General features: G+C 36.5%; 1 protein-coding gene across 1 annotated transcript in view; it reads left to right on the forward strand.

Annotated features, from left to right (window-relative positions):
• The window catches only part of CEP112 (centrosomal protein 112), a 358,230-nt gene that overhangs the window by 153,153 nt on the left and 185,806 nt on the right, over positions 1-19,271 (forward strand). Inside the window, 1 exon segment of the mRNA XM_037492830.2 lies at positions 8,459-8,566. Within this exon segment, the coding sequence (XP_037348727.1) occupies positions 8,459-8,566 (108 nt within the window).

The raw sequence follows: 19,271 nt of genomic DNA on the forward strand, positions 1-19,271 counted from the left end.
TAAGTTGTGTGTTTGAGGGTATTTATTCTTAGGTTATTTGCTAAAAAACCTAATGTTTTTAACATGAAACCTAATATTTCAACCTAATGTTGAAAAATTAGAAAATAAGTTGGAATGTAGAAATTGTTTAAAAATTTTAAGATTAAAAAGAAATCTCAGAGTTGTGTGGCACAACTGAAATCCTTGAAGATAATGTCATCTCACAAGCCATTACTCTAAGAGCCCAATGTAGTCACAAAATGAAATTGCCATAAAAGGAGGAAAGCCAGATTTGAAAGACAGTGTTGTGTAATCAATTCTGGAAGAATCCTTTCAGTTGATCCACCTTCCTATCTCTGACTGTTTTGTTCCATGTCTGCTTCTAGGTCTGACCGCTTTCTTACTTCACCAGCCCTACCAGACTCATTTGACTCTCCCTCTTCTCCACCTTAAGCCTTCATGAATTTTTCCCTTTTAGCTGTCACATCTCTATGGACAGGTTAAATGATTTTTTGAAGGATCTCCTTGGTGCCTGCCTCTGGATCCTCTTCCCCCACTCTCCACCCCCGACTTACACTATACCTGTGCCCTGTCTTTGTAAGATTTCTCTGATACATCCAGTGGTGCTAGACCGAAGAGTAACAGGGATGGCATGTTCTTCAGTGGTTTCAATCATAAGTAGTTTTGCCAAGTGCATTTGAGCTTCTGAGATAGAGAAAGCAACTTTGGTGTATATTTAATAGTAAGGAATCCCATTTATAATGGTACCCTTATAGCGAGGCTAATTAAAAAATCAGATACTTCTTAAATGGTAGATTTTAGCAAATATACTAAATAAAAGATATATGTCAAACAGGATAAATTAAAAGTGCTCCATTCCAGATTAGCAGTTGAATAAAAGGGGTGAGTGATATAGCTCAAGTTCTAAAAGAAAAATCAATCAACAGACTCATTATTTGGCGAATGATGTTTTCAGATTTTCCACAGTCTATATTTTAAGGCTTCCTTTTCTATTACTGTTTTGAATATTCCATTTTCTTACTGAATCTTTTGTGTAAAAGCGAGCAGAGCTATAGGGCATCTTTTTCCACTTGGAAACTGCTGCAGATAGCAGACAATGAGAATTTGAATTAAAAAATAAAAGCTTTGAGTTTGTTTTTGAAGAGAATTACTGTTTCAAAAATAAGGCCCAGGAGAGAAAATGGAGCAGTTTTAAATTAAAAAAAAAAAAAATGCTTCATGCTGTTTCTGTCACTTTGAAGAACTTTTATCTTATTTGAGATTGCTTAAATAATCTAATTTCTACTCCAAATGGTGAAATCCATCATAAGTGTTAACTGTCAGCAATTAGTTGTATGAAACATACTTATTTTATTGTGAAAATGCTTTACTCTGTTAAAATTATTTCTGTGTGTATCAATCATTTTTAAAGAAATAGTATTCTGTATTTACCTATTCTCTGTGAAACAAATAAATGACTGAAAAAGACAGCTATGTTTTTTGAAGTATTGGCAGCAATTGTAAAGTGAAACTTTTTAATCTTGTAAACTGACTGCATGGATGTCAGCTAACTAGTTCCTCCTGGGGCTTTCACTAGCCACTTGACTTTTGTACTTAATTTTTTTCCTCTTGAAAATACATGCTCGTTAAATGGTTCTTGCTGCTAAATATTTGGCTTTAAATTCTATTCCTTTTTTTTTTGAATAGTCATCAGCTACAGGATATTAATTAGCTTTATACTTGGAAAAGCCCTGGTTTGTCATGACAACATTCTGGAAACCACTGCTGTTGACGAGTGAGATTGCTTCTGGCTCCTAGTACAATTGTAATTGGTTAGCCAGATTCTTAATTTTTAGAGATTATAAATTAAATTCATCATCCTATTATTGCTGCTGAATTAATGAAAACCATTCTCAAGTTATAAGGAAGGAAGAATGCCATCTGGACATATTTGTGCCATTAAGCATAGATGGATTACAAACAGACTTAAAGAAAGAATCATCATATAAACTTTTCTTTGTGACTTATACCTTTGTCTGATTGTCCTTTAAGGGTTATGCAACTCTAAATAAGATGTTGAAACCAGTTTTAAGATAATAAAAGAGTCAATATAAATGCAAGTGTTTTCTCTTAGTTACTTTTGGATGATGATGGAGAAATCTCTCCACCCTGTTAACATTTGGAATTTTGTCTTTAAATGAGATCATGTAACAGAGGTAAAATCCTAGAATTATATTTAAATATTTTATTATGATAACTAAGCAATTCCAAATGATAACATCCAAAGAATAGGTACAAGTGTTTGGCTTTAAAAAACAAAATTAAACAGAAAAACTCTAAACAAAACAAATAATAAGAATCTTGACTTGCTCCTTAAATGCTTAATAGAGTTGTAAGTGAAGCTGTTTTCTAGTAATATTCCTCAATGACTAATCTCTTGCAAACCAAAAAAAAAAAAAAAAAATCAACTGAGAGCACTGAATCTGTAAACATGTCATTCTTTATTTGGCAGATTTGAAGGGTTATTTATTGTAAAAATAGTAACATTCTTGTTTTAAGACCTCAACTATTTTATTGGCTTACTGATCAAGTATTCTACAAACTTGATTTCTTCATTTACTAACAATTTATGAATACTTGTGTTATACCAGCCATTGTAAATTCTGGGAATACAAAGATTAAGACATGTTTGTGGCTTGTATGACAGACCAGTGCATAAAGCTGCGTGGTTTAATAGGTGGTATAACTAGTAAAATAAATAGGTCATTAAGAGAACTCAGAGGACAGGCATGTAACGTAGCTTAGTGAGTTATGCATATATCTACAATGATTGTATCTTTGTGTAACTGTATTTCTCATATGTTTGCTTGTTAAAATGTTATTAGCAATAAATTTAACAAGCTAACAAACAGAAGGTCAAATATACACATTAGTCTTACTTCTAATAGCAAATAGGTCATTAAGAAAACAACAAACTAATAGAAAATAACTTTGAAAAAAGTCACATATTTTATCCCATTTATAAAATTAATTCCAGAAAGAATGTAGATATACAAGTGGTAGGTAAAATGACATAATTTTAGAAGAAAATGTAGGATCATTTTTGATTGTTGAAACTAGGCAAAGATTTGCTTAATAAGAAACAAAAGACATAAAAAACAAAATATTGTTAAATTTAACCTCATTAAAAATTTTTGTTCACCAAAAGACACTAGAAAATGAAAATCCAGCCTAAGAGTGGATTAAGATATTTGCAATTCAATTATTGAACAAAAACAATCCATATCCAGATAAAGTATTCCTACGAATCAGTAAGAAAAGGAAGACACTAAATTAAAAAAATGAACAAAACACTTGAACAGATACTTCTCAAATGTTGACTTGAAAGTGTCCAATTAATATACAAAGAGTTCTCAGTTTCTTTAGTCATCAGAGTAATGTAAAAATAAAGTGGCAGTATAATACTACTATACGTCTACCAAAATGGCTTAAACAAAAAAGAGAAAATACCAAATGTTGACAAGGACGTGGAACAATGAAACTCATATATACTACGATGGGAGTATAAATCGGTGCAACTGATTTGGCTATCTCATAAAATTGAATATATGCATACCCTATGCCTAGCCATTTTATTCCTAAAAAATGCATAATTTGCCAAAAACTACACATTGGAATATTAATAGCATCATTATTTATAACAGTAAAAAAACCTGAAAATTACCCAAATCCATCAACAATAAAATAGGTAAATAAATTGTAGTATATTTACCCATGGAATATTGTACATGAATACTGTACAAACAATGCAAGACTGCAGAATGAGCAATGTAGAGTTTCACCTAACAATATGTTAGAATCGACAAGTGAAAGAAAGCAGCCATAAAAATCAGAGTGTTATCCGCTTCCATATAGGTAAAGAATAAAACTTAAGTGAAACTGGCAATGCAAGTTACCCTTGGGTGACTTTTGAGGTATTATATATTGACCTTGATACTTTTTTAAAAAAAAAAGTGTTAATTTACCCAAAAGGAATTTATCATTTGATATATATGGAAATAATCTAAGTGTGGCCTAAGACATTGGTAATGGTCTGTATTCATGATGGTAGTCACAGAAGCAACAATAATAACCCATTTCATTTAATTTCTTTTCCTATATTAATAAAGAAAAAGTAATCCTCTAAAGAAATATAAAAATGGAATGATCTGAAAGTTGTCAAATGGGATAAGGAATAAGAAGCAATACCCTGGACAGGGAAGAATAATTTACTGGTGAACATGTTAAACCCATCATTTTGTTTAATTTAGGTGAACTGCCTTATGGTGTTAGTAAATATAATATAATATATTTCTATTTCTGGAAATAATGAAATATTTCATCTTTCTATTTTATAGCATTCTTTCCCCATGACAATATTTTTACAAGACATATTTTCTGTCTTATATAGAGTAATGATTATTTCTTACAAAATAACTACGAATATAATTAAATACTGTGTTAATTGATTTCCACTTTTAAGGACATTATTTTCTACTGAGTCTTTAGCAAAAAATAGAAATAATATTTTGTCATCTATATCTATCTGCTCACCTGACTATATCTATTTTTAATTTCTTTCTATGTACATGTTTATTACATATGTATATTTAATACATATTTATGTAAACTACAAAGATAAACTATGCAAGCAATTACCATCTAAATGTGTATTAAATATTACGAAATATATTTTGAATTACACGTTTGTATACAATTGTATATAGTTAAAAATTATACATATCAAATTATTCAATATAATAGCACTTTCTGAAAGAAAGAACGAAATTCAAACAATGTTCAATGTCAATTATTAGAGATTTTATTTAGGGCAACATTAGAGAGTTTTAAAACTTTAGCTTCTTACCTTATATATGGACCTTGCCATTTAATGTAATTCTAGTGAGAAATACAAACCACATAATTAATTTGCTATTGACAGGACCTTGCAGAAAAGCCCCTTAAAAAAGGTATTTGACTCAACTACCATGGACCCTTTGCCCTTATCCTTTTGCCCATATCCTTTGCCCTTGCCTTCCCAGATGTTCCGAGCTGCTGAAGGCATTTTGCAACTATTATAGGAAGGTTGGATTGCAGAGACCTTAACCCTGACATCTTTGAACTGCCAGTGTAGGAGCCTCATTCTGAACTTTTCATTATATGAGGAAAACATAAGGGATCCATGTCATTTAAGCTGTGGATATTTGGGTTTTTCTTTTACATGTAGTAATGCCTGAAACCCCATAGAAGGAACATTCAACATCTTTTTCACCTTTCTGACTACTTTAAACACTAACCACTCTCACAGATAGACGCCCAAACCTGCTTCTGCTTCTAACTTGACCACCAAGTTTGATTTTTAGACTTTTTGAAGTTATATAAGAAGGGAATTTTTGTTTTGTTTTGCACTTGAAGTTGAATAGAATATGGAATGATGTTTCACAAAGCAGAATCTTTTGTATCTATGGCAACTGAATATCTTGTGTTAAACAAACTCAGTATTTTACAAGACTTATTTTCTGATTTTTTGTTAACTTGGAGAAAGAACATGGAGTGGGGTCTTGCATTTTCGGTCAGTATAATCTAGAATAACTTGTATTTCATTTTCTTTATCAGTTATTGACTGATAAATATTTATCAGTTATTTATAATATTTGGATATAAAAACTCTTCATGTGCTTTAGATTGCTTTTTATTTTGATTATAGAAGATAATTAAATTGTTGATAGAAGATACTCTGTTTTTACAGACTAAAGTACATAACATTCTTAACTTTTATTTTTTTTTAAGATTTATTTATGTATTTATACAAGCACTGGGTACAGTCAGAAGCGTGGGAGGGTGAGAGGATTCACCAGAGCCAGAGCGGGGAGCAGAACAGGCAGAATGACTAAATGACACTGCTGAGGAGAGCAGCGGGCGCGGCAGGAGAGGTCTGCACGCCGTGTGGGGCCCTCGCCGGCGGCCAGGGATCGAACCGGTGCTGCAGAGGCCGCGGGCAGCTTCGCAGCCCAGCTCTCAACCACTGCGCCACCAGAGGAGGCTCCTTAACTTTTATTTTAAATATTTATTTATTTTTAATATTCAATCTATGATGAAATAAGAACCAAAAATCAATTTTATAGGAAGATCAGTCTCCAAAGTACTAAATAAAAGCCCTTCCTTCCCTTCTTGATTTCTTTTTCACTCTTGCTTTTGCCTATTTTTTCATTCCTCCTTAATAATTTAACACATACTTATTCACATACTGTGGCAATTAGTTAATTAAAATACCAAAGAAAAAATTGTAAGTCACTGTTCACTTATTTGGGAGCTCATGATCTAGATAAGACATTTGACGCATTTCCTCACCCAATGAGCTAGGAAAATAATGATCCTAGAGCAGAGAGAGAAAACATTGATGAGATTTGGTGGGGTTAAAGAGGAGACTTGAGTCAACTTGAAGACTGATTGTTTGGATGAGGAAAATTATGAGGAGCCTTTCCAGATCGTATGAAAAGCAAAAGGCCATAGAGTGAGCTACAGCTGTGGATTGTTTGGGAAATGCCAAGATATTGGAATGTGGGAATAGAGATTGTGAGGTCAAACTAAGGAGCCTCCTGCTTGAGTTCAAATGTGAAAAGAACTGAAGGAAGATGAGCTGCCCTCTTGAGTTAGAAATAAAAGAAAACAAAGGGGCTTGACTGTGCTCCTTTAATAATTCTGTAGCAAGTTTACCTGCGACCATGATACTGATTACCTATGGAATGGTAACCTTAGAACTCTGATCATTGAATTTTGAAGCTGATGACTTAGTATCCTCAAGATTGCAGTCTTTTGTATTTGCAATGAAATACTTAGGTGTCAAATAATTGGGTTGTAAGCTAGATACACCAAACTTCAATGTAACAACCAAAAACTGGAACATGTTGTTAGATGGCTGTAGTGGGTGGTTTTGTTCTCAATCAATGAAACTGGTTTCTTTTCGTAAATATATCTTTGCTCCAAGAAACTTAACCATGTCTGAATAAAAACAATTGTTTTCCAAACTTAACATGAAAGTCTGAAAGAAGCTTTTTCATTCTTCTTTCCTGTTCATATTCATTTTACCTAATCTTAACACTTAACAAAGGGTAGCCTGAAAGAGGCATTGTGTGTATGCTGAAAAGAGGAAATATCAAGGGATTGGTGAAGCAGAATAAGCAATATGAAGTCACCAGGGATAGATGGTTTTCATGTCAACTACCAATAGCGTCAGAAAAAAATCTGATAATATATTAAGTCTAGGTAGGAATACAAATGAACTATGGCACTACCTTGAGTACGACATGCCATTTTCATGTTATTTATCTTTTATGTTACTATATGTAAGAATCTCTTTCCTATACATATCAAAAGTATCTGATAAGAGCAAGCATGGATAATCTATCTTCTAATTTTCCAAGTGATAGAAAACATTAGATTCCACACTATTTTACTTATGTTCAATGAAGAATTTGACACCATTAAATGTCAAAAATTGTCCAGAAAACTTCAAACCAGTATATGATATACTACTGTCTTTTAATTTACTCATTTGACAAAAATTTATTGAGTCAGTATGGCCAAGCAGTGTGCTGTTTGGAATACATGATTGGGCACTGGCTTCCATTCCAGTGGAAGAGTCAGACATTAAAATAAGCCAAGTAAACAAATAAATTATATAATGTACCCGAGGGTGATCAGTCTGATGGTGAAAAGGAATCATAAAGCAGTGAAAGTGTAGCTGGGAGGATAGAAGAGGGCTGCATTTTTAAAAAGGGAGATTTTCTCTTTTATTATTCAAAAGTGACTACACCATTTTACACTGTTTGAGGGTTTTGATTCCTCCGCATCTTCAACACTGTTTTTGTCTGTCTTTTTGATTATAGCAATTCTAGTGTGGTGAGGTGATATCATTGTTTCAATCTGAAGTTGCTTAATGACAGTGGTATGGAATATGCTTTCATATACTTGTTGGCCATTTGCATTCCTTCTTTGGAGAAGTGTCTTTTCAGTTCTTTTGCTCATTTTAAAATTGGGTTTAAATCCCCATTTTATTATTGAGTCATAAGTTCGTTATATATTCTAAAAATAAGTCCCTTATCAGATATATGTTTACAAATATTTTTTGACATTTTGCACATACCAATGACTTACTAAAATTTTGTTGAGTAAATATTTGATGTTCAAAATTATATTCCCAATATAATGTTATAACATTACAATTTAGTCAGTCTTATTCCAGTTTTAACATCCCTGACTTAGGCACTATTAAAATAGCTAAAAAATAAATTGATATATCTTTCTTATTTTATCATCTTTAAAGTCACCGTTATGATCAGTGAGGTATGTAAAATGTGTCATCTTAATGAATGAACAAATTAAAATACATAGAATATAATTTTTTGTTTAAAACATTTGATATTTTTTAATTTTATAGATGGAAAAAGTAGAAGCAGATCTAACTAGATCCAAGTCTCTCCGAGAGAAACAATCAAAGGAGTTTTTATGGCAGCTGGAGGATGTCAAACAACGATATGAACAGCAGGTTAGTCTTTCATTGATGATGATATTTAATTTTTTAATTTCATGTATACTCTTTTAAAAATATCTTTATATCACTAAATCTCTGCACAGTTAAAATATTACTAAGAATGTTACAATCAATATATCTGGAATATTTAAAATAAGATTTGTTTCAATAAAATCCAGAAACAGAATTTTAACTCTCAAGTCTATTCCAACAGTTGATTAATCTGAATGTTTAATTGAGACAGTTCTAGTGATGGTTGAGTTCTTCTCTTTCTGTTGGCGCAAGAGTTTGACTTGTTCATCTGTTTAAAGAGTAGTTTTGGGTATTTACTATGTATTGGAAACTGTTATTCATTGGGAAGAGCAGGAGCTTACATTTTGGTGGGTAGCCAACCCATAAGTAAATTAAAAAAACCTAATTTTGAATAGTAATTTATGAAGAAGAAAGAAAGAATGTGCATAGACTTTGCTGGGTGGAGGGTAGGAACACTGATAGGTGGTCAGGAACCACTTGTCTCAGCAAGGGGACATGTGTGCCCTGAAGTGTCTGGAGGAATCATCTTCCAGGCTCAGGAACAGCAAATTCAAAGGCCTGAGACCTTGCTCTTAGCTGGCAGTGTTTAAGGAATGAAATGACAATGAGAACAATTTTAGACAAAATGTAGGGAGGAAGGTTGCGGCTGTAGGAGAGAAAAAGACTAGGACAGAGCTGGAAGGGATCATGCTCAGCGAAATAAGCCAGAAAGAAAAAGAAAAATTCCGGATGGTCTCACTCATAGCAGGAATCTAGAAAACCTAAATAAGGGACCAGTAAAAAGAATAACTGTAAGAAAGAAAATATCAAAATCAACAAACAACTATGAACCAGAGACACATGGTGGGTGGCAGGTGGAGAAAGGAGGGATTGAGGTCAAAATAAAGGGGTTGCAATTGTATGGTGAATATAAAAATTAAAAAAAAGACTAGGACATACTAGGCAACATAAAGAGTTTAGATTTTGTTCTTAGTGTGCTAGCTCTTATTTAATAATAAAAGGAATCTTATTTTCAAATAAAAAAGAAATGTGTTCCTGCTGATCCTTGAAGATTTAAGTGGATATTAATTTTTACTTGTTTGTCCAATTTACTTGCTTTCTTTCCTTTAACATCTGGAGAAATATTAATAAATTAGTCATTCAATTAAGAAATTTTTTCCTGAAGATCATATTTGAACATTTTTATTCTAGAAATGTGAATACCTTTTTGGGCATGGTTATATTATTAATCCTTACTAAGTGGTTACAACATCAGAAATGAATTAATCCCATATCATAAGTGATAGCAGTTAGTGGCTCACTTGAGTTTCAGGAAAACAAAGTCTGATTTGACATATGTCCTTATAGTTGTTATTGTTATAAGCTTAAAATATTGGCTGTAAGATTGGTAAAAATACCTGTTTGAGTTACTTTCATAGGGATGGTGTAGAGGCAAAATAACTATAAGAGCAAAGGTGTACAAAAGTCTTTCTCCTTTCTTTGTTATTTCACTTTCTGGACTGTTATGCTCTATCTTTCTAGGCAAATTGTGCTGTCATTCAAGACTCATGTTTCAAGGCTTCCAGCTAATTTTACATGACGTTTTTGTACCATCCCCATCCCTTCTTTCTCTGAAATTACAGTGTTGATTATTATTCTGTACATTAAAGTCAATCCTTATAAGATATCATACAGAGCTGTTTTTATGCAGAACAGAGTTTAATCTACAAGATAATATGACAGAAACTTTCTTGAAATTTCTTTCAACCTATGTTACATTATGTGATTGAGTTGTTACTAGAGATACAATTCATGATTACTGAATTGATTTGAGTTTTGATCAATATATGTCTAGTAGATGTATATGAAAGGCAGAAATTTCAATATTTTTAATGTGATCATCAGTGAAACATCACCTGTTATCATCTCTGGCTTTGTGTGTGTCTCTCTCTGTGTGTGTGTATGTGTGTATGTGTGTGTGATTTCTCAAAGAAAGACTTACATGACTGACATTAGTATTAAGTGGTGAAATAACTTACTTAAGGCCGCAAGTGAAATAATTTAGACTTTTAAGGAGAGTCCAAGTTTCTGATTTTTCTGGCATTCTTTTCCTTTGGCCAAATTACTTCATTATGCCATAAATATGAATATTTTATAACAAAAGTAATTTAAGGAAATATTGAGCTGAATGAAAATAAAAACACAACACCAAAAACTCATAAGTTATTTAAAAAGTAGTTCTTTGAGGGAAACTTAGAGCATCATCTGCTTATATTAGAAAAGAAGGTAAGTCTCAAATGAGTGATTTAAGTTTTGACCTTAGGAAACTAGAAAAAAGTGATCAGCTTAATCACAAAATAAGTAAAGGAAGAAAATAACATGACAGCAACATTTAATTAAACAGACACATAAAATAAAAATAGATGCTATTCTTATGTCCATTTAACAGTTGAGGAAATCAAGTCACAGGGAACATAAACATGTTGTTCAAGGTCTCACTCCTAGTAGCAGAGTAAGCCTAAGCTTTCTTGATCTGAATCCCCTACTCATAAATGCTCTGCTACCCTGCTGTTTAACTTTACCACAAACAATTTTGAGGGATTCTCCCAGACAGTAGTATCTGCCAAGACACAGAATAGGTGAGGCTGAGTGAATCATCCGGATGAATATCATGTCTGGTTAGGAGTCTAAAGAGAGAGAACAAAGGACTAAGAAGAAGGGAAATTATTAAAGCAATAGCACAAGAGAGTTTCACAGATTTGAAGGAGAAGAGGATAAATACACCTCTGTGACGTTTAGAGCACAAGGACAAAGGGAAAATCTTAAATAGGGAGATGGAAAACTGATTTCAAGTGAGATCAAGCCCTCAGATTTGTTTTTGTGTCTAGCCCCAGGTTTTTGCAATCAATTTTTGAATGAGTTATCTTTTTAAATATTCACAATTTTAAACAAAAGTGTAAGTTTAGGCTTATCTTGCAGCATTAGTATATCTGGAAGCTATGACCTACATCTTCCCATAGCAATAATCAGTTGCAACCCAGAGACAGTTCCTTCTTTCGTGTTGGGTTGTACTTGTCCATTGGCTCTACCCTCTTTCACTCTCCATGTTTTTTACAGACCCTGAATCACATAGTTAGGTTATAAGCCTATTTTCTGTGGCCATATGAATTGAATCCTTACTAAAATCTGCAGAGAAAAAAAAGTATAAAGCCATTCACCATGCATATTGTGATTATAAAATATAGAAAGTGTGAAAAAGGAGGGGATGCTGGAACTTGATTGTAGAAACTGCCTCACAGAATACACAGGTGTTACAACGTTGGACAGTAGAGAAGGAAATGTAGTCCCAGCAAAAAGAGGCTCTTCAGTTGTAGTCATGACAGTTGGAGGCCATTTAGCGGTGTTCAAAGTTAAGAATGAATGTGTGGTTAGAGGACAAAATGTAAGTGTTTTCAGCTTGCTATTGTAACAGTAAAGGGAGAGGAGACATGGGTGTGGAATTGGGAGAAAAGGATGGAAGGAGAGGGAGGGGAAATTGAAAGCACTGAGGTGTCAATATCATGGGTGGGCTTAGTGAAATAGGCTTGGATGTTTTCTTAAAGTTATAGAGTTCCCCAGTGGAGGAACCAAGAAGAGTGATATTAAGTATAGTGTGAAGAGTGGAAAAGCAGAGGTAAGGGAATGTAAATGAGTCAAGTTCCCATTGTCATGAAGAAATTAAACAAAGTATAGATTTGATAAATTAAGAAAGAGCTTTACAGCTTTTTTAAAAAATATATTTTTGCGTAGAAGAACTGGGGTGTAGGCCAGAGGTGCAGGGAGGGAGGTGAGAGAAGTTTCACCAGAGACAGAGTGGGGATCAGAATGGATATATTTACTGAAATACACTGCTAAGGGGAGATAGGAAAGGTGTGCTGTACCATATATGGGTTAGCTCCCTGGCCAGGGATTGAACTTGGGCCATAGTGGTGATAGCCTAAGACTTAACCCCTAGGCCACCAGGAAGGCCCACAACTATAGGTTTTTTTTTTTTTAAAGATTTGTTTATTTATTTTATACAAGAACTGGGGTACAGGTCAGAAGCGCGGGAGGGTGGGAGAATTCACCAGAGCGGGGTGCTGAACAAGCAGACGAACTGAAGACACTGCTGAGGGGAGCAGTGGGCAAGGCAGGAGAGGTGTGCTGCACCATGTGGGGTTCTCCCTGGCCGGTGGGGAATTGAACCGGTGCTACAGAGGCTGCAGACAGCTTCACAGCATGGTGCTCAACCGCTGTGCCACCGGAGAGGCCCTCACAATTATAGATTTTTAAAAGTGGAAACATTTGGAAAAGTCACCAAGGAAAATATTAACTTGAGTAAAATAAAATTATTTTTAAGTTAAAGAATAAATGTTTACAGCAAATATAATAGGCAAAGAGTGACTCTCTTGATGAAATAAATAGTTGTAACTAACAAATACAAGTAATTAGCATATTCTGTAAAAAGCAAAAGTCTTGAGAAAGTCATGAATGCCCAATAAATGATCTGGCAAAGGAAAGAAACAGATAAGAAATGAATTGAGTAAATAAGAACTAGAAACATCTTCAGCCTCAGTGTTAATAAAAATGCAAATTAGAATTCACAATGATGTACCATCTACAGTTGGCAAAAGTTTAGTGAAATTGGTACTTTTATTCATTGCTGGTGCCATTATAAATTAATGCAACCCTTTTGGAAAGGACTTTGTTAGTATCTACGAGGAGTCACAGAAAGTATCTGCAGCTGCTGCCCAGTTAGCCTTAACTTCATAGAATCACACAGACATTCAAACTATGATGTTAATTCTTTTGTAGATGATGGAATTTTGCTTGGTACTTTTTCTAGCCCTCCTACTTTTCACATTTTGACAGTGTCTTTTTTTAACATGACAGTCACAATTTAGTGTAAAAATACATTCAAATGAACTCATTTGAAAGAATGTTAAGCTTCAACATCTTTTCTCAGAATGATAGTTTTTAAAATCTCCCCAAGTTTTGTCTTTGTATCGTCTTGTTCAAAAATACTTAACAAGGAAAACTGATGAATTCTGTAAGGAATTGACATTACTAGAAACCATATGTGATTGCATTTATTTTTCTCTATCTCATTTTCATGAAAAAAAGACCAGTAAATAGAGATAAATGATACAAATGTTACAGAAATGTAGAGCAGAATTTTAAAAAAAAAACCCACATAAGGATCTCTCAGGTTGGTATAGATTTCACCCATTTTATTCTCATGTCGAAAGGCTGGTTCATTACAGTGGATGTTGAGAATGAAGTTCCCAGACAGTAACTCACTAAGGAAAGATAAAGACAGGATTATGAGCAGGTAGATTTACAAGTTTTGAAAGTCTTTTTTTTTTTTTTTTTGGTGTAAATTTTATTAACTAGAACAGTATTCCCCCGACCACTCCAAATGAAGGTTTTTACTGTGCAAGTTTGGCACGAGAACTAATAGGCATATAGTAGTGTTACCTATATCCCTTTGCTGAAAATGAAGCCAATTAAACTAAGCTGATTCCCTCTTTTAAACAGTGTGGCCAGGCTAGTAGACATAGAAAGAGGAAAGTGGGGTACCTGGATGAGCCAGCTGACAAGGTCTTTCTTGAAGGCATTATGGGAAATATGGTTTCGGCAGTGGTACATTTATGTGTAAAGAGCTAGTTCAAAGGACCATCTTTGAATGACTAGTGTCAGCCTGAATGAGATTTCTAAGTGTATCAGTCACTAGACAGTGATATAGAAGTAAAAGCTTTCTGCTTGCTTGGAGTTCAGAGGAATAGTTAACAATGTGGGCTATGAAAATGTTTTCTGAAGCTTTAAAAAGCTAAAATGAAGAGTAAAGTTATTTGGATTGAACATAAAATTCCTTGGTTTGGTTTAGAAAATCATATGCAAAAAGCATGAGTTGTGCGTGCATGCATGTGTGTGTGTGTGTGTATTTGTGTGAGTGTGTGCAAGTGGTGGGGGTGGCAAGGAAAACAGGAGGAAACTCTTGGACAATGGGGTAAGAGAGGTAAAAGACCCGGTCCTGGTGGGCATATTGTTTACATACCGGGTCACATAAGGAATAATAACATACCAGGTCACGTAAGGACTGGTCACCGCATTTGAAGTAGGACACTTCCAAACTTAGGCGTGTTCAAAGGACAGTTACCAGAATATAGAATGGCTTGGAACTGTGTCAGAGGGAATATTTTAAAAGTATAAGGATGTTTTGCCTAGACAAGACTAAAGAGAATTGCATGTCTACTTGTTTTTCAGTTCAGGGTCTGGCATCTGGGCAGTGTGTGATTGGACTGGCCCACAGTTAGTAGCACCTACCTCGGGCCTGCGGCCGTTTCTACGTGCCTCTACGTGAATTTAGCCACAACTCGTCTTCACAGTAATCTTGTGAAGGAGGTACCACTATTTATTATCCTCATCTTCTAGTTGTGGAAGCTGAAGCACATCTAGTTAAGTAAGGTAACCTGTCAGAGGTCCCACACACTTCATAGACTCAAAACCTGAACCTTAGCCAGGCTCTTAACTTCCACTCTTAACAGATTCCCGGTGGAGTTCCAGCGGGCAGAAATTGAGCCTGTGTGTGCTGTAAAGTATATTTTGTCATTTCAAAGACCTTCTTCCCTAAAGAATTATTCATATACCCACTGGTTTATCTTTCGAGAAGCAGAGTTCCCCAGCCTGAGCTGTGGAGGCAGCCATCAGCAGAGCTGTGGGGAGGTGAGTGTTCAGGGCTGGTGGCCTGCCACTAGGGCCCTGCCACACCCAACGTCCTGTGTCTTTCTGTCCCTCTGCCTGGTGAGCTCCTCAGCCCTTCTGAGGTCTCAGAACCTCCACCTACCGTCTAGCCACCAACTCAAGGTCAAGTGTGACAACTCTTCTGTTATTCTGTCCTTCCTTTCTATGAAAAGTAAGATGTTAAATGCTGTGGTTCTAACATTTCACGCTGGGAAGGATTTTGGTTGCTGACCACCAGCCTGCACTTCTCATCTGGGGTCCGGGTCCCTGGCTAGTGAGCGTGTGCCAGGGTGTATGTGAAGCTACACGCTTCCTGGAGTTGCTGGATAGATTATTTTATGGGAAAGCAAAGTAGCTTTACTACTGAGGTAACATTCATTTTAAAACAAACACAGACTTTCCTGTTTTGTAAAATGCGAAGTTCTCATGAATTTTTAAGAGAAAATGGGACATTTCAAAGAAGCTTCCAGCTTGCAGAGGCTGCTTCAGGCTATGCCCTCAGATCCCCCAGGGGGTACTATTCATTTTCACTGCTGCTAGGGGCACTTTGGTGGAGAAGTTTTAGAAGTATCCATCCAGGCTAGTGAGCACATTTCATAATGAGGGAAATGAGGGAATCGCATCCAGAGGAAATGGATGACTTCTGCCTTCTGGGCCTCCTCGGTTTCTTATTCAGTTTTAATTTTTGAGCTCTTTCCATAGAGAAAGCATCATGCCAGGAACTGTAATGAAGTGAAAAAAGCAAAGTGGTATTTTTAAATATTTTAGCCAAAATGCAGGCATAAAGTGTGCAGATGTGGAAGGAAAACATCAAACACATGGGATAAATACTTACACAAATATCCTGTAAAGTCCAAGCTTTCATCAAGATTTCCTGTTTCTTTCCTGTATAACCCATTGGAACAAAAAGACAATTCTAATTGTCTTTTCACAAACCTCATTCAAGTTGGAAACAAACAACAAACCAGGCATGCTAGGATTTCCTGAACTATGGAGATTTTTTTGGCAATCTCATCATTCTTTAACCTTATATTTTATATCTTCCCTTTTTACTACAAAGCCTTTAAAGGGAAATGTAGTTTAACAGATAAACAAGTGGTCGGCTTCTCCAGAAAGAATAAATACTTATTGTTGATTATAAAAAAAAAAAAAACCCACTATGGGCCAACCCCTTACAGTAACGTTTTCATGATGATATGAAATTTAAAATATTATATTTTGGTAGCACGGACAGCAGTAAAGATAAGACAAAAATTATACAAGATAAGCATGTTGGAAATTTTAAGCTCAATTGAGATATTTAAAAAGTAGATAACATGCAATTCCTAACCTTTTCTTTGGAAATAGTTTGTAGTAACCTAGATTTTTAAAGTAATGTAGCAAGTAAACATAGACCTCATTTAAAGTAAACTATTTAGTCTACACTGGAAGGGGATAGAGTGGAAACCAAGAGAAGAAAAGAAGAACAGATCTTCTCTAGGATCGGTTCCCAGGAAGGTGGAGGAGTGCAGGCAGGACCCCCAGCCCAGGTGGAGGCACCATCCTTGTTGGGTGGGGGATAAAAGGGGGTGAGCAACCTGAACAAGTGAGAAGAGGTAGGGAGGACAGAAGCACAGAAGCTGGTGAGTCTGCAGTAAGAAATGAGGACATTTTCATTACTGGAGGTTTTTCTTGGTGAGACAGGAAGCAAAATCTCTTGCTGAGATGAGAAGTGATTTGGACAGGAGAGCTAATGAAAATGGGAATTGATGGAAATTATTTTGGTGACGGCAGTACTGGTCTGACTAGAAAAATGTGTGAGATTTCTTTTTGGCCTCGAGGTTCTAGATGAGGCTAATGACTGATTTTGTGGGTCTTCGTAAAATCTCTTCAAAATGGGTTTCCGTAGCGTTTATGGATTTCTAAATATGCGTGCACTTCGTTGTGCAGCTAGTACATGCCTGCATTTCTCTTTGCTCTGTCCTTCTTGCTCACCTTACTGTACTCCTCTTACAAGCCTTTTCTTTTTGACTTTCCTTCTATGCTTTGTGAGATATAGTTTTTGAGCCATCACTATGTATCTGCCACACTGCTCCTTAGTGGTTGGGGAAAAGCACCCTGATTCAGGAATGCTCCCTGTCTTTTAAACTTTTCCTTTCTGCAGCCTCCTAATCCAAGGAATGGAGCCATGCTACCAGGGCCAGAGAGGTCCTCCGGACAACAGCCAAAGTGCCAGGTTCCTGCCCTGTCAGGCTGCAGGATCAGAGACACAGGCCATGAGGCCATATTGCCTGGGCCCAGATGTCTGAGCCAAGGTTTTGGAGTCTGGGCTCCTGGAATGGCCATCCACAGTGAACGGTGCTTGTGCAGGGCCTCCTCCCCCTCTTTCTTTGTTCTGGCTTAGAACATTTTTCATTCCAGTTAAAACAAATGGCACCTCTATCTTGAGTGGGAATTAAGAGACTAAGATGTATATGTTTTGTTTTAAATATGTTTCCTAGCTAATGATGTAGCTGATGGTTCCCAGTTTCTAGAAACCTTAACAAAACTAAAGTCAAAATAATGTCTCTTCAGTAATTCATTTCTCTTTTTTTTTTTTTTTTTTTTGAGCAACCATTTAGTGTGTCATATTGCTCCAGGGGTGTAGGATATGGCAGAGAACAAAATAGTGTCCCGGCACTTACGGTAGAGGAGATAATAACACCACACGCACCCTCGAGTGCTCCCCCAATGTAATGTAGGGTCGGGTGGTGATAATTGCTGTACAGTAAAGCAGGGGAAAGAGTTTGTGAGTGTAGGGCTGTTTTCTGTGCGTCCAGTGTTTCACATAGAGTGTTCATTTAGACACAGTCGGGAAGGACTCTAAAGAAGTTAGGCTTGAATTAAAACCTTAATAAAGTGGAGAAGGAAGTTGTACCAAAACCTGAGGTGAGGAAAGAACAGGCAGAGGGGATGAGGGACCTGTGGCCAGAGGGGCATGAATAGGGTGAGAGCTGTGGCCCGATGTTAAGCAGAGGGCAGATTCTGTCCAGTTCTGTAGACTGCTGAGAGTTTAGACTTCATTCTGGGGGTGCTGGGAAGCCCTGGGAGCCCATGAGCAAGCTGGTTTGCATCTTGAAAGGCTCCATCTCGCCTCTGTGTGGAGCACTGGTTGAGGCAGAGGCGGAGGGGAGGCAGGGGTGCTCATAGGCGCATGGCAGAAGGCCTGCAACGGTGACAGGCTCAGCCGTGGGTGGGCGTGGCGGCATGATCCAGGGTCAGATCCGGGATGTTTGGCAGGCTGGGCTGGTATGGATGTGAAATGAAGTGTGAGGGGGAAAGAGGACTCAAACATGACTCACAAGTTTTCCAGCCAAGCAACAGGGAAGTGGTGATGACGGACACTGGCGCGTGAAAAGAGGAAAAGAAAGGTGATCCCAATCCAGAGCCGAAGGCGACGTCCACAGAGATGGGAAGGGGTAGAGGAGCAGCCAGGGAGGTGGAAGGAAACCCGAAGGTGTGATTTCCCAGAAACCATGAGCAGAAGTGTCCCAGACATGAGGACTGAGATGGATGCTGAGAACTGACCCCTGGGTTCACCGAGCCACCCTTTAACCACCTCAAGACCAGTTTCAGTAGACTGGGGACAAAAGCCGCAATCTTACGGGTGGAGAGAATGGGAAGTGAGCAACCCTTTGGAGGTATTTTTAAAGGCAGAGGAGCAGAGAAATGGGGTACCAGCAAGAGGGCTGTGCTCCCCACTCTGTCTCTGGTGAATCCTCTCACCCCCTGAACTTCTGGCCTACACCCCACTTCTACACAAAAATCAATCAATAAAAATCTTTTTAAAAATGAGATAGAAATGCGAATGCTCCAGTGGAGAGAAAGAGGTTCACACAGAGACTTGTGGGTTCAGGGGGAAGCAAGGCGTGTGATTTGGCCTCAGGGGCCTGTAGCCCTCCAGCTCTTCAGGTCAGAGGAAAGGCAG

This window comes from Talpa occidentalis, unplaced genomic scaffold (assembly GCF_014898055.3).
Source record: "Talpa occidentalis isolate TD23 unplaced genomic scaffold, MPIMG_talOcc4v2.1 talOcc4.7, whole genome shotgun sequence".
In the NCBI taxonomy this organism is placed as follows: Eukaryota; Metazoa; Chordata; class Mammalia; order Eulipotyphla; family Talpidae; genus Talpa; species Talpa occidentalis.